Source organism: Crinia signifera, chromosome 4 (genome assembly GCF_055691185.1).
Source record: "Crinia signifera chromosome 4, ASM5569118v1, whole genome shotgun sequence".
Taxonomy (NCBI): Eukaryota; Metazoa; Chordata; class Amphibia; order Anura; family Myobatrachidae; genus Crinia; species Crinia signifera.
In genome coordinates, this window is record NC_139220.1 from 242,098,488 (window position 1) to 242,112,186 (window position 13,699).

Here is a 13,699-nt window from a genome sequence, read left to right on the forward strand (position 1 = left end):
ATCAGCAAACACTGTGAGCTAAAGGGATGTCTGTATCTGACAACTGGAAGCTCATGCATTTTTCATGTCCAGTCCTGACTGACTGAACTACATAACTGCGCAGGGTTTCTGCAGAGATACCCACAGGTTCCTAAATAAATGGCCCATCTGTTCCATACAAGACAGCACTAACCTCAACAGTCATGAACAAATGTTCCATGAAGGAAAGCAAATAGGGGAAGTTTATATAAAAATTGCGGTTTCAGTATCTTCAAACATACGGCAAACAGGCAACGGATTTGTAAGACAGAAAAATAAATCAGATTGTTATCAATACTTCTTTATGTGGCTGCAGGGAAACCCAATGCTGTTTTCAAACACTCTGTGACATATTGAAAATGGCTTGCTGTCACTTACCCTGAACCCACTCACTGCCCAAAGACACGTTGAAGTGTTCTCCATTTTCGGCTTGGAAAAGTTTATGTACTCGAGCCACTGCGGACCCTCTGTTTCCTGTCAAACATATAAATAGCTCAGGAAGCTGGCTAAGTACACAGACGGCAGCAGGTAACGGGTGAACTCATATACATCTCTGCTGGGAGAGGAAAAGCCTAGCCTAAAATGTCATATTTCTCTGTGCCATGTGTCATTATTTCTATTTATGTAGCAGGATTTCTGCGAGGAACAGAAGACACAACAATTATATATAGGATGTGGTTATTGTAAACTAGTGCTCTTGCAAAGACAGAAGTCTCTATCTAACATGACGTTGGGATGTTATGTTAATTGTTAACCCATTAAACAAGAAAACGAGAAGATATAGCATCATTTACTAACATGTGATAATCCTTAAACAGGGACATCAGGCTTTAAAAAAAAATATATATATATATCCTTGATTTCCATGGATTGTCCCAGATTTAACCCTTTATTGGTCACATTGCCTTCATATTTTAAAAGAAAATATTTTTCCTCATTGCTGCAGTACTCCAGTTTCACCACCAGATGGTAATGATCGGTCTGATGTTGCCAAACGGCCACAACATCTGAATTTCAACAGATTTACAGCGAGATGACATAAAAAAAAATCCTGAGGTAGGTGTAGCCGTTTAGCAGCAATATCTACAAAGGGTTAAGAAGAATTTATCCCTGGAAATGCCCCATCTTTCTAACATTGATGAACTGTCCCGTGCAATGTATTTTATGTTGTACTGTAAATGTGAGTGCTAATGGCCTGTTTTTATCTTTTTAGCTTTACAAATTAATATTTATTAAATAATAAAAACAAATCAGCAAAGACCATGGAATTTATTTTACAGTGTTGATGTCTATGTATTAGTTGATCATTGTGAATTATCGAGGGAAATGGTTCTGCTGCTGACATCTGTAAAACTGTAATCCTATATTACAGTTGTCTATAGCTTTCTGAGGTGGGGTGCACACAACACCTTGCCTGGCTAATAGGGATGGCCATCGACCATCGATTATTCGAAATCATCGATGGTTCATGTCCGATGTCAAATACTTTTGCCATCGATGGGGGAGAACCAAATGGTTTCCCTCCATCGATGGAATAGCAAAAGGACAAGGCGCATAGTTCCGCCCCTGACACCCGTGAAGCCCCGCCCCCAGTGTTTTGATTGGCCCACATGCCAATTATATACAATGGATGACCATCGATATGTAAAAATATCGATGGTCATCCATTGCTTAGTTAAGCACTATCGATGGCCAGTTGCAGAATTGCCATCGATGGCAACCATCAATGGCAAAGGCAACGATGGCCATCCCTACTGGCTAAACTGTGACTCAGCAGCTGTTAAACTACACATCCCAGCATGCACTGCCACAGTTCTAAGGAGGTTACACACTGTACTTTCTATTCAATCCAGTTTCGTTCCTGATTAAATCTGCGATTGAATAGAAAGTACTGGGATTATATCTTCATATGGGATGCGGTCATTTGGTCGAATGCATTATGGTCGAATGTCATTACATCTAATCCATTAGGTCGAATTGCTAAAAGGTCGACATGATTCTAGGTCGACATGGGAAAAGGTCGAAATGATTCTAGGTCGAAAGGTCATTAGTTCGACAGGTCATTAGGTCGACAAGGTCATTAGTTCGACATTGTCTAGGTCGACATTCACAAAGTCGACATGGGGTTTTTCACTGTTTTTTGAGCCGACATGTGCTGACAGGCGGTATTTCATGCCCTACCATCCACTAGGGCGTGGTGGGAGAATAAAATAGTGTGCCGAGCGTAGCGAGGCACCGTGCCCGACGCATTGCGAGCGCAGCGAGCGATGCGAGGGGATGCAGTGCACTTTAAACTGTGTCCATGTCGACTGTGTTGACATTCAGGTAAAAAAACAGTGAAAAACCCCATGTCGACTTTGTGAATGTCGACCTAGACAATGTCGAACTAATGACCTTGTCGACCTAATGACCTGTCGAACTAATGACCTTTCGACCTAGAATCATTTCGACCTTTTCCCATGTCGACCTAGAATCATGTCGACCTTTTAGCAATTCGACCTAATGGATTCGATGTAATGACATTCGACCATAATGCATTCGACCAAACGATCCCAACCCCTTCATATGTATTATCTTCAATTGGAAACCCCTATAAACATTGTAGATTTCTCTCTGTGGTAAGTGCCACAGCGGCTTTGTCTGACTCCGCACTGATCTCAGCTGACTCTCTGGCAAGTTAGCGCTGTTTAGCTCTATAAATAATAACCTTCATATGACAAGACCTCAGTGTTTGTGCTGTCTGTTATGTACTGTACAAGCAAATAGTTCATGTAAACACAACATTCCTGGAGCTAACAAGCAATACACAAAGCATCCACGTGGCACTAGCGTTATGTGCACGCAAAAAGCAAAAGTCATCATGTGCACTTTACCGTAACGTTTGAGTAGTAATCTCGAATTGCTCTTTTTGCACAGTTGTAATGATCAGAATGACATAAAGCAATTACTGTCACTCAGTGGGTGTTTGGCTGTACCTTGGTAATCCACGTGGTCTTCCACAGAGCTGGATGGATCACCTTTCACAGTGATAAAACTCCAGGGGTGTCTAAAAAAAAAACAGAACAACCTGTATTTAGAACCAGGGACCGTTCACATACTGAGGCTTTGTACCAGCAAGACTGAGCAGACTTATGCAGCACTGACAGAAAGGCTGTGTACTAGATGCAGTATAATGCTACAACTTAAAGAGGCATTAGCATGATAAAAAAAGGAAAAAGAGCTATAATAAATGTATAATTACACAGAATAAAACATACTCTTTAGTATTAAGTTGTGGAAGTGTTTTTCCAGATTATCAGAGTAATTTACAGCAAATAAACAGGAAGTACTGACCTGAATCCCAGGTGCAGGAAGTGTCTGCTCCCAAGTTTGGTCATCACCTTCTTTGCAGCATCATCCAAGTGTCTGGATCCTTCATCATTTACAGCCACTGACAATATTGTCCCATCTCTGACTGACTTAATATAGTTGGCCAGCCTGGAGCTCTCAACTTTAGATTTATATGTATCAAACCTGTCAGTAAATACAATACAAAGTATGTTACATTGTATATAAAATTAATTACCAAAAGTTATAGAAAAAAAATCATCATTCGGGGGTATTCAATGTAGGGTCACGACTGTTGGGCTGGCCCGAAAGCCGTGACCCTGTCCCGTTGTCGGCTGACTCAACAGGGAATTTGCAGGTGGGATTCAATGTCCAGCCTTGCCGAGCGCCGAGAAGGGGGCATGGCCATGAGAAGCGGCCAGAAATTGGCGAGCTGCGGCCGGGAGCTCATCAATTCACGTCCGTCGGGGAAGACAGCATTGAATGGGGCCCCGCTGCCATTTCTCCCATCTGGAATGGCGGTGGGAGATTGAATATCCCCCTTAGTATGTAGAGTAAAGCACATTAGTTGCTCAAAGTCATATACTGGGGATGCTTTCTACAGATATACACTTTATGCCTGCCAGGTGATATGCTGCTTAAAAATCCCAATCATGTTAAAAAAAAAATACTGATAGAAGAGATGATAAAATAACATGGATCCACCAACCTGACATAAAATATATACCTTAGTAACTCCATCTTGTATAGTATGTGTATTTCATGCTTCTTATAGCTTCAATATATGAATGTGCCATGAATTGGAGAGCATTATTTCAGGCAAAGAAAACATGGATACCCTTGTGGTTGGTGTCCATTTTTGAAATGATTAGAGCAGGGGTCAGCAACCTATGGCACCGGCAAGATCTCTTGGCCGGTTTCAAGCTGAGTTCTGGCTTGATGTAAAATGGTCTACTGAGTGTGTCCTGGGACTTTGACCCTGATTGCAACCAGGGTGCACCTACTCTCTAAGTTCTGCTTCTCAGCACATTAATGTGGTGAAGATTTAGGTACCTTCAAAGAAATTGAGGCACCCACCAACTCCAAGGAAGTTGTTCCGCTGAACCTCAGTAATTTTGTAAATTAAGCCTACATTGTTGTAGCATCGAATTGCAATTCAATAAGGTAACATTTTTATATATCATATGAATTTTACCATTGTTGTAGAGAAAGTAAGGACACATGATCCAATGCTCACCTGTCTGCATGAACCACCTCTCCTGTTTTGGGGTTAATAGCATGAACAATGATCCCACGGTGTCCCCAACTCTTCTCAAAGAAGTATCCCCCCTCACTCATGCCACCGGGATGTAAGGTTTTGTTCAGAAAGGTCCAGGACATCTTTTTCTCTCCATGTATCTCAAGAGTTCCACCTCTTGCCACTCCAATATATTTACGGCCAAAGTAATCATGTGGAGGATCAGCATCATCTGACCTACAGGAAAAACATATATATACTGTATGCCAAAATTATTTAAACTCTTTCCTAATCAACTAACTTCAAAAATACAAAAGTCTATGTAAGCAACACTGAAGGTGGCCATACATCAGAAAGACCTGCTTACAATTATGATTGTGTCCAACTTTCCCTTCAACTCCCCGACAGTCCGTGGTTGTTTTTGGACACACAATGTACTCACAATCAGTCATACAATCCGTCATACAATCCAGCTGCTGCATATGACAGCCATCTCACAATCGATTGTATGCACCTTTACTGCCTGATAACTGCCACTCAAATGATGCCGGTTGTATGAGCCATCGTACGATCGATTGCATATGCTTAAAAGCACATGCAACCGGCTCCCAATACCAACTGATTGGATGTGCAGCACGTCTGATCAGAGGACCAATCCTCCAACCTGCGGTACCACTCATTGCCCGATTGTGTGCACACAATCTGCATAAAATCCATCCTACAATCCCTCGAGATTGTATGATCGGGTGCAATGTCTTTTAGGTGTATGGGGGCCTTCACAATGAAGATGACATTCAGCCCCTAATCCAAATGTTATAGGTAATGTAGTGTTTTAAGTGGGACTACCATCACCTAAGTGATATAACCAGTGCAGTCACTCATCAGACACAGGGATCTAAGCTTTGGAGAGAGATAAAGCAGACCAAGATAAAGGGGGAAATTTACTAAAGGAAATTTGTAAAAAATAGGTGTATTTGTATTCAGAAATACACTTATTTTTGAAATTTACTATCCCGAAAATACGGCAATTCATATTCGTATTGATAGCACATCAATACGACTACAAATTGCCGTATTTTCGGGATAGCAAATGTCAAAAATAAGTGTATTTCTGAATACAAATACACTTATTTTTTTTACAAATTTCCTTTAGTAAATTTCCCCCAAAGTACCATCCAACCAGCCCCTTAGAGGAGAGTTTCCAAAATTCCATTATTACAGTTCAGGTTTTAAGGACTTGTCCAGACAGTTGAATCAAATTGACTGATGTATTAATTAGTCACTCATTAGTGCTCAAGCATAGATATCCTTAACATTTGGGCTGTAATGGCAGAGTTTGGTTCTTAGACCATTTACACATCAGAACAATGTGTAACTGGCTGATCCGAAGGGCTTTGGGACAATAAAGGGGGCGATGACGCAATGTAGAATGCTATGCTGCATTCAGCAGCATGGCATAATACATTATATCTTCTGGTTGGCTGTGCAGCATAGCAGAAAGGAGGATATAGCATGCTGTTCTGATTTGGCCAAGATCTTTTTAGCATGGAACCACCCCCTTAAAGGTTTCTGGAATCTGCAGTTCTAATGTATATATACATCATGGGTAAAATTATTCATTTGAATAGTAGTAAAAATGGACATGATTGATCTATGCCATAGTTGCCAACTTTTATACTCTCTAAAGCAGGGGGGGGGGCATCACTGGGAGGGGAAAGGGGCGGTTTGAGGGCGGAGCCACTGGCGTGCTGCCCTATTGGGGGTGTGTCTAGAGCGTATGCATCATTTTAGTCCCACCCCCCACTGTGCAATGCCGGTATTTCAATGCCGGCTAAAATTCCGCGATCGCATCATTTGACCCGCGGAACCCCCTGCTGGGTGGGGATTCGTGGGTGAGGGGGGGAAATGCAGGAGGGTTGCCCCCTTTCCAGGGGGCTGGGAGGGGGACCCAATTTCCAGAGGGTAGGCAACCCTGATCTATGCTGTAAACATATCATAAACACACACACACTGCGTGAACTTGGTTGCTATGTGGTAGTAATAATTTATACCCCACTCCAGTAAACCTATTATCCTATCCAACTTCTGACACTCATTTTTAAAATAAAGGGGCTCATTTATCAGTGAGTTAAAAAAAAACACTAGTACAAATGGCAGCCAATCAGCTCCTGTCATGAGTTAAGCTCCTAAATGTCATGTTTGAAAAATGACAGTTGGAAGCTGATTCGCTGGAACATCAATTATCATACACAATGTGTTGATGAATGCGCCCCATAAAATCCTAAGATAAAATGATGATTGCAGCCCTACAGATAACTTGCAGTGCCTCACTGTCCTGCATTCTGGTTAGAGCAGGGTTAGCCAACTACAGCCCTCAAGAGCTACCAACAGTTAACATTTTCCAGGTCTCCTTTCAGAATCACAAGTGAAGTAATCAGCTCCACCTGTGGATCGTTTAAAATGTACCAGTCAGTAATGAGTGCACCTGTAGGGTGGGCTGGAAAATGTGAACTGTTGGTAGCTCTCGAGGCCTGGAGTTGGCTACCCCTGGGTTAGAGAATGCCTTCTATCCAGCTACACGCAGGGGGAGCGGTATAAAAGTAGGAACTTCATTTATTGAAAAACATAGGAAAATATTCATAGTTGCTATTGTTGCAGCATATTGGTTTAAAATTATGTAATGGTAATTTATTGAATATTACATATTGTTCCATGTGTAATTCTGACAAGCCATGCAATGCTGTAAATAGAATTAGTTAGTTATGGGTTCTTGGCAAGATTTCTCTTGGTCCCAAACCCACTTACGTTATATTTGTTAATGCCCATTTCAAGATGTTAAAGGTTAGTGCTTATAAATTGCATAATAATATCAATTGATTCACATGACATTGTGTTCTGTGACTCATACTATGGTGTGTTTTTCTATAATGCAGTTTGATGTGCTATCCTTTCCTTTGGTTGTCTCTCCCCATCTGTTGTTTCTGCATCCAGTGTAATGTGTGCCATACATCTACAGATCGATTGTCAGATTGGGCTGGTTGGAACAAAAACCTGGTAATGGATGAGAGTAAATGACAGTTGACCATTTGCTTTGAAATGCTGGAAAACTGCCAAAAACTGTCACTCATCCATGAGCAGGTTTTTGTTCCAACCAGCCCAATCTGAAAATCGATCTGTAGATGTATGGCAGACTTAAGAGTCTAACCAAACCAGAAATATTACACTGGCTGGTAATGTGGCTACAAGTGAATCTATCCTGCAATCAGTGGTGGTATATACCTATGGGCTGCAGGTAAATTCCGCCATAAACAATCTGTAAAGGTGCCCATACACGTTACAATTATTGTATACAATATTGTATACAATATCGCATCTCATCGAATCTCGGTTTTGCGATGAGATCAGATGAGATAAGATCTAGTACAAAAAGTATGTACAGCACATACTTTTTGTACTAGACCTCATCTCATCTGATCTCATCGCAAAACCGATATGCGATGAGATGTGATATTGTATACAATATTGTATACAATAATTGTAACGTGTATGGGCACCTTAAGACTACACTGGCTTCACTGTGACTGGCAGTGACTAACTATTGGAAGTCCGACCTGCCAGTCACCAAGGCAGTCCCATTGGGAGGTGTTCCTCGCTCTGTGACACCGCTCTATGGGCTGCCGAGTCACAGCCCATTAAATCTGAGGATTGCGCATGTGCAGTACCTACGTCGGTACTGCACATGAGCCGGTCCTGGTGCCTGTCATCTGTGTTTTACCAGGACTGCCCCCCTGCCATGAGCTGCCTGCAATGCTCCAATATTCCCAGACAGTGGTTAAGATATTTACCTTCCATAGAGGATGATGGTAAGGTGGCCCTGAAATGGACAGTCCTCGCTCCCTATGTGTAGCTCTGCTCCATTATCAATCAATATATGTCTTGTGCGAAGGACGATTTCTTTATTGCTGGGTTTAATGACAAGTTTTCCTGCAATAAAAGGCATGGATGCATTTACAGTAGCTCCTCCGGTGTGACACCTGATCTTTAGATACTAGATTGGAAGCCTACATTATTTTACCATAAGAAACAATGGGACTGCATAGTTTAATCCTGATAACACAGTATGTATTTATGGGCTGATTCAGAGGTGCATGCTATAGCACAGCTGCTGTGCTAAATGATGCAAAAGCCACAGGAGTCATCTTTAGTAAATAGATGCGTCCTCCACTGCTGCGTCCAAAGATGCAGCTTTTGTTTATTCGCGTGACCATCGGTTACTGAAGATGCCAAGTGAAATCACAATGCCGGAACCAGCGAAGCTGCAGCCAAGGATGCAGCCACTGGCTTTGACATGCCCAGAAATGGGTCAGACAAACAGCCATTAACTGGAACGGTGCCCATCACTGCCCCCAAATGCCAGCAGCATCTTAATCATGCCACTCTTTTTGGAGAACTGCAAATACAGGAACAAAAGCAGGAACATTGGTTGCACCTTCGGAGAGGTCTTAGACTTAGTCTTAGACTGGGCGTCTCTCCTAAGACACCGTTGCCTCGCCAGCTGCGAATTAATTTTCACTGGCTAACTTTGTCAAACCCCAGAATACAGTCCTGACACATCTGTGTTCTAGCCACCCAATACTTTCCTCTAATACTGATAACCTGTCACTCAGTTTGTGAGTAAATACTCTGTGCATGAACTATTTACGAATTTTGTTCAGGCGCAGTGGAAAAAATTGTTCCACTGTGCCCAACTTTGATATTATGTTACACCCCACAACATAGCTTCCTCCTTTATGTACAGTAGGAGACAGGTACTAGTTACAATTCTACTCAACCTTACTATGGGCAAGATGCACCAAGCTTCAAAGTGATAAAGTGGAGAGTAATAAACAAGCAGCCAAAACTGACATGTTGCAGGCTGAGTTTGAAAAATGGCAGGAGCTGATTGGCTGGTTGTTTGTCACTCTCCACTTTATCACTTTTTGAAGCTTGATACATCTGGCCCTAAGACTTAAGTCACCCATGCCTTCTTCCTACCAAATCGTCCCTGGTTTATATTTATTCCTTTGCGTACGAAAATTGCTTATTAATTACAATCACACCAAATATTAATATGAATTAATATGTGTTGTGGTTCCGCTGAGTATGATATAACAAAACCGTATTTTGTGAAACTGAATAAAGCAACAACAGATGTTGGACAATCTTACACCAAATAGTCTCAATAGGTGACTGGTAATTAGATCGCCCTTAGTCGGATTCCCTACAGTATTTCTCTGGACACTTGCACAGGTTAAATGACACAAGTGGATTATGATGCCAGAGTTTGTTTCCCAGATCAACCAGAGAAAAGTATTTAGATTCTGCCTGATTGCATGGTTCGCTCTCCTTGTTAACTGCAGCCATCAGTCAGCTCAACCTACGGTACGTGTACAGCTGAATCTGATTTGGCTCAGCAGTTGGGGAATCAACTTATGAATTTACCAGCTGCCAAAGATTCTGGTCCAGCTGATCAACAAAATAAATACATAAATGAATAAAGCCACATTCTGTGCTGAAATATCTGCCTGCTGGGAAGCGTTCCTGCGATACAAGTATTAGGGGAAATGGCCGACTTACCCCCGTTAGTGATATGTATGGAGTGTACAGTTACAGACGATGTAAGGAGGAACTTTCTGCTCACGTCAATGGTCACACGATTTTCTTCATTGTGCTCTGGGCTCCAAGGCTCTAACTCGGGGTCTTCATGCGGGCAAATTCCTTGCGTAACAAAAATAAATAAATACAGCGATTATAGTGATATTTGCTATGTAGCAGTCATTATGGTCTGAGCCACACTGTAATAAAGTACGCATAAGAAACTAAAAATCTGTCATGTGGAGGTACAAAAACAATCATAATAATTATGAATTTATAATAGGAGATTATGGTGTCTATTTATTATAACCAGCTCCTTTCTGGCGATAAAATATCCAACATAATCAAAACAATGTCACAGAGGCAGCTACGCGATTATGCAATGTACTGTCTACAATGTCTGAGTCGGAATTCAGCCGCAATGTTGTCCCATTAGGCAATGGATAGTCTCTTTTTATGTTGGTTAAAGGTTCCCAGACAGCAATCTCTCAGGTCAGGAACATGGACATTACCACTTGCCAGTGACTAGACCTTATCAATGGTAAAGGCCTCAGAAATGACACATGTATACTTTTATTGTATTGCAGCTTTTCTCTAACCCCAGAAAAGACCATTTGCAAAATGTCTGTATTTTTCAATCTTCTAAATGGAAATGAGTTTCTGTGGCCAAGGCCAACAGAAAAATGAAGATATTTAAACACAGCCAATAACGATCTAACACCTAATACAACATATTGGTCGAAACTTAATTTCCATAGCAGGAAAGAGCAGCCATGAACAATTTCCAACTGTCACATATTTTATTTTTAGCCATTTAGAAGTGTGAGTGCTTCATGGTACAATTGTCAGTGAGTATATATATCTATATATATATCTAAATCTCTCTGCATATGTTACATCTGCCACACCTGCAGTGCAGCATGGTTTTGTCCTATTTGAGAACAAATTTGTTCCCTAATCAGGTCTGAATTAGGCCCTATTTCTCTTCATCACAAATTGCAGGGAAGAGATCCTTTTGGAGCCTCTCTCTCTGCATGTGATTGTTAGTAAATTTGGGAAAAGTTAATAGCGGCTGTAATAAATTAAAATTAATGGATCAGAAACTCAATAGTTAGTAAATATGCTCCTAAATAATCTCTGGCAAGTGTTGCCTAATATGTGTGTGATTTATAATAACTGTTACTTATTATAATACTTAGGAAATACTTATAGGAAAGTTACAAACTATAGTGGAATTACTGTAATAGAGGGTACACATGGTGAGATATGCATTATTTTTCTATTCAATTTTGCTTATAGAAGCAAAATCGAATCGAAATCGAATGCACATTAAATGCTTTTAGCAGCATTCCATGTAGATTCGATCCCGATGCGTGCGCCCGTGCAGTGTAAATTGAATAGAAGAATAGTCTTGGCAGGCAAGACTATATATTACAGATCTGTACTATATAGTCCAAATCTAAAGCATTTTGCGTACCATTCGATTCGATCCCGATTTCCCAACCAAATCGGGATCAAATCACAAGCAAAATCATACTACCCAATATTGTGTATCCACGGTGAGATTCCTTTGCTATTCAACTAAGATTCGATTGCTATGCAATTTTCCTAACTCATGTGCTATGTACATTGAATTCATACTATATACATTCAAATTCAATATGTACTACATAATCATTGCTGCACTGTCTATTTGGCTTTCCGACTTCAGCTGAATGGGAGCGCGCATTGGCTTTGAATCAGAATTGAAAGCTTAAAAACATGTTCGATCTCCATTCGATGTCTATGCGATACCGATTCGATTTTGACTATATAGTCAAAACCGAAGGGTAAATTGCACAGTTTGTACACACCATAAGTGTCCTATACATTTTTTTATTTTCAAGAATTCTATTCAGCACTCAGTGCACTTCAGTCTGCTTATAAAGTTATTTTCAAATGCTTTTATTTATTTGTCTGCATACCTTGTGATGACTCTCATGTCTTGGTTTCCGCTACCTCTGAATTTTGCTAAGTAGACTGATTTTTTGCTTTGAAGCTAGCTCAGCTTTCTGTGCTTTTTTTTGTGTTTTTTTTTTTTACTTTTAAGCATATCTTTATATCATCAAGTAGAGTGGTTTATTTTTATCACGAGTGTTATGACACAAAGCTGTTCTCAAGATATAAATGAAATGAATGCAGCGAGGACGGCAGAGATATGCCATTACCCAGGATAATAAAATAAACCACCCTGCATAGCTAAGCGAGTCATTTTTGAAGTCAGGAATGCGCTTAGTGAACACTGTAGGAGGGTGGATACAGTGTCAGACTGGGGCGTGAAGGGCCGGCTGCGGAATTAAGTTATAATGGTGAACTTTAGGGGTGTGGTTAGTCTCCAGAGGGGGTGTGGCCAGCATCCAAAGAAGTTTGGCTTACCATTAGAGAGTAAAGAGTATAGTAATAGTAACATATAGTAATACTGCTAGTACATGCATGATAATGTACAACACTAATAACAGCAATGCACTGTAGAAGATGCACCATAGTCATGTGCAGTATAATGTAGCATATGCATATATTGCATAATTCATGTGCACACTCTGGGACCTGTGTTGATTGGCTGGTACTTTATCTCCATCTACTTTCTCTCTCTAAGGCGTACTACATATACCCCTATAATATTAAACTGAATTAATATGTCATATTAATGACCTGTAAATTTCAGAAAATGTCTAGGTTGACAGACAACAGGTCAAGACCAAAAGGTCAACATGCACAAGAGTCCATGTGGATCGTCAAGTATAAAAGTCCAAAAAAAGGAAAAAACACTCATGTTGACCTTGTTCATGTCGACCTTGTCTATGAGTTACCATAGCTTGCCAGCAGGACTCTCATGCCATTTTCGAGCAGGGCCCTCCTACCATTTTACCCAGTTTGTTTTCTCCCTATTTCTAATTGTAAAGCGCAACCAAACCTGCTGCACTGCATAAGAAACTGTTAATAAATTCCACACCCGGAAATTTTAAATGACAATAGATATATTACAGTATGTATGTCTTTTGAAATGTGCAGATCGGTTACTTAAGCCTGTTTATTTGTCCATTACATGGCACCAAAACAGCTATTAATAAATTACAAATTGTCCGAATATTAACAGGTGATATTAATTAACAAAATATGTGGATTTCACTTCTCTGAATATTTCCTGGATATATATATTTTACTTCAACAGACTTTTCTCTTGGATTTTAGACTAACCTGTAATTCCAGGTGTGATGATCACAGCACACAATAGGAGGCGCAATGCTAGACCCACACTGCGCACACACATGGTTCTTGCAATGGACGCCCTTGTTTCTTTTTACCTAAAGAATAAAAAAAAAAGACCTTTACATTTTTTAAAGTGAGTAGCAATCAGCTTTTTAACTATTTGATCACCCCATTTAGGTAAAGTGGAGCATGTTTCTTTTAGGAAAGGGCTGGCCAAAAATGGACAATTCATTT

At 40.6% G+C, this 13,699-nt stretch overlaps 1 protein-coding gene across 2 annotated transcripts in view; it reads right to left on the reverse strand.

The window, feature by feature from the left end:
• The window catches only part of CEMIP (cell migration inducing hyaluronidase 1), a 118,236-nt gene that overhangs the window by 48,676 nt on the left and 55,861 nt on the right, over positions 1-13,699 (reverse strand). Inside the window, exons 2-8 of one of the 2 annotated variants that reach the window (XM_083184161.1) lie at positions 13,454-13,560; positions 10,199-10,339; positions 8,428-8,566; positions 4,583-4,819; positions 3,352-3,531; positions 2,994-3,064; positions 397-492 (exon numbers count right to left, since the gene is read on the reverse strand). In XM_083184161.1, the coding sequence (XP_083040287.1) occupies positions 397-492; positions 2,994-3,064; positions 3,352-3,531; positions 4,583-4,819; positions 8,428-8,566; positions 10,199-10,339; positions 13,454-13,526 (937 nt within the window). In that variant the 5' untranslated portion in view covers positions 13,527-13,560. The remainder of the gene's footprint in view (positions 1-396; positions 493-2,993; positions 3,065-3,351; positions 3,532-4,582; positions 4,820-8,427; positions 8,567-10,198; positions 10,340-13,453; positions 13,561-13,699) is intronic. The other variant, XM_083184162.1, reaches the window with a different exon arrangement.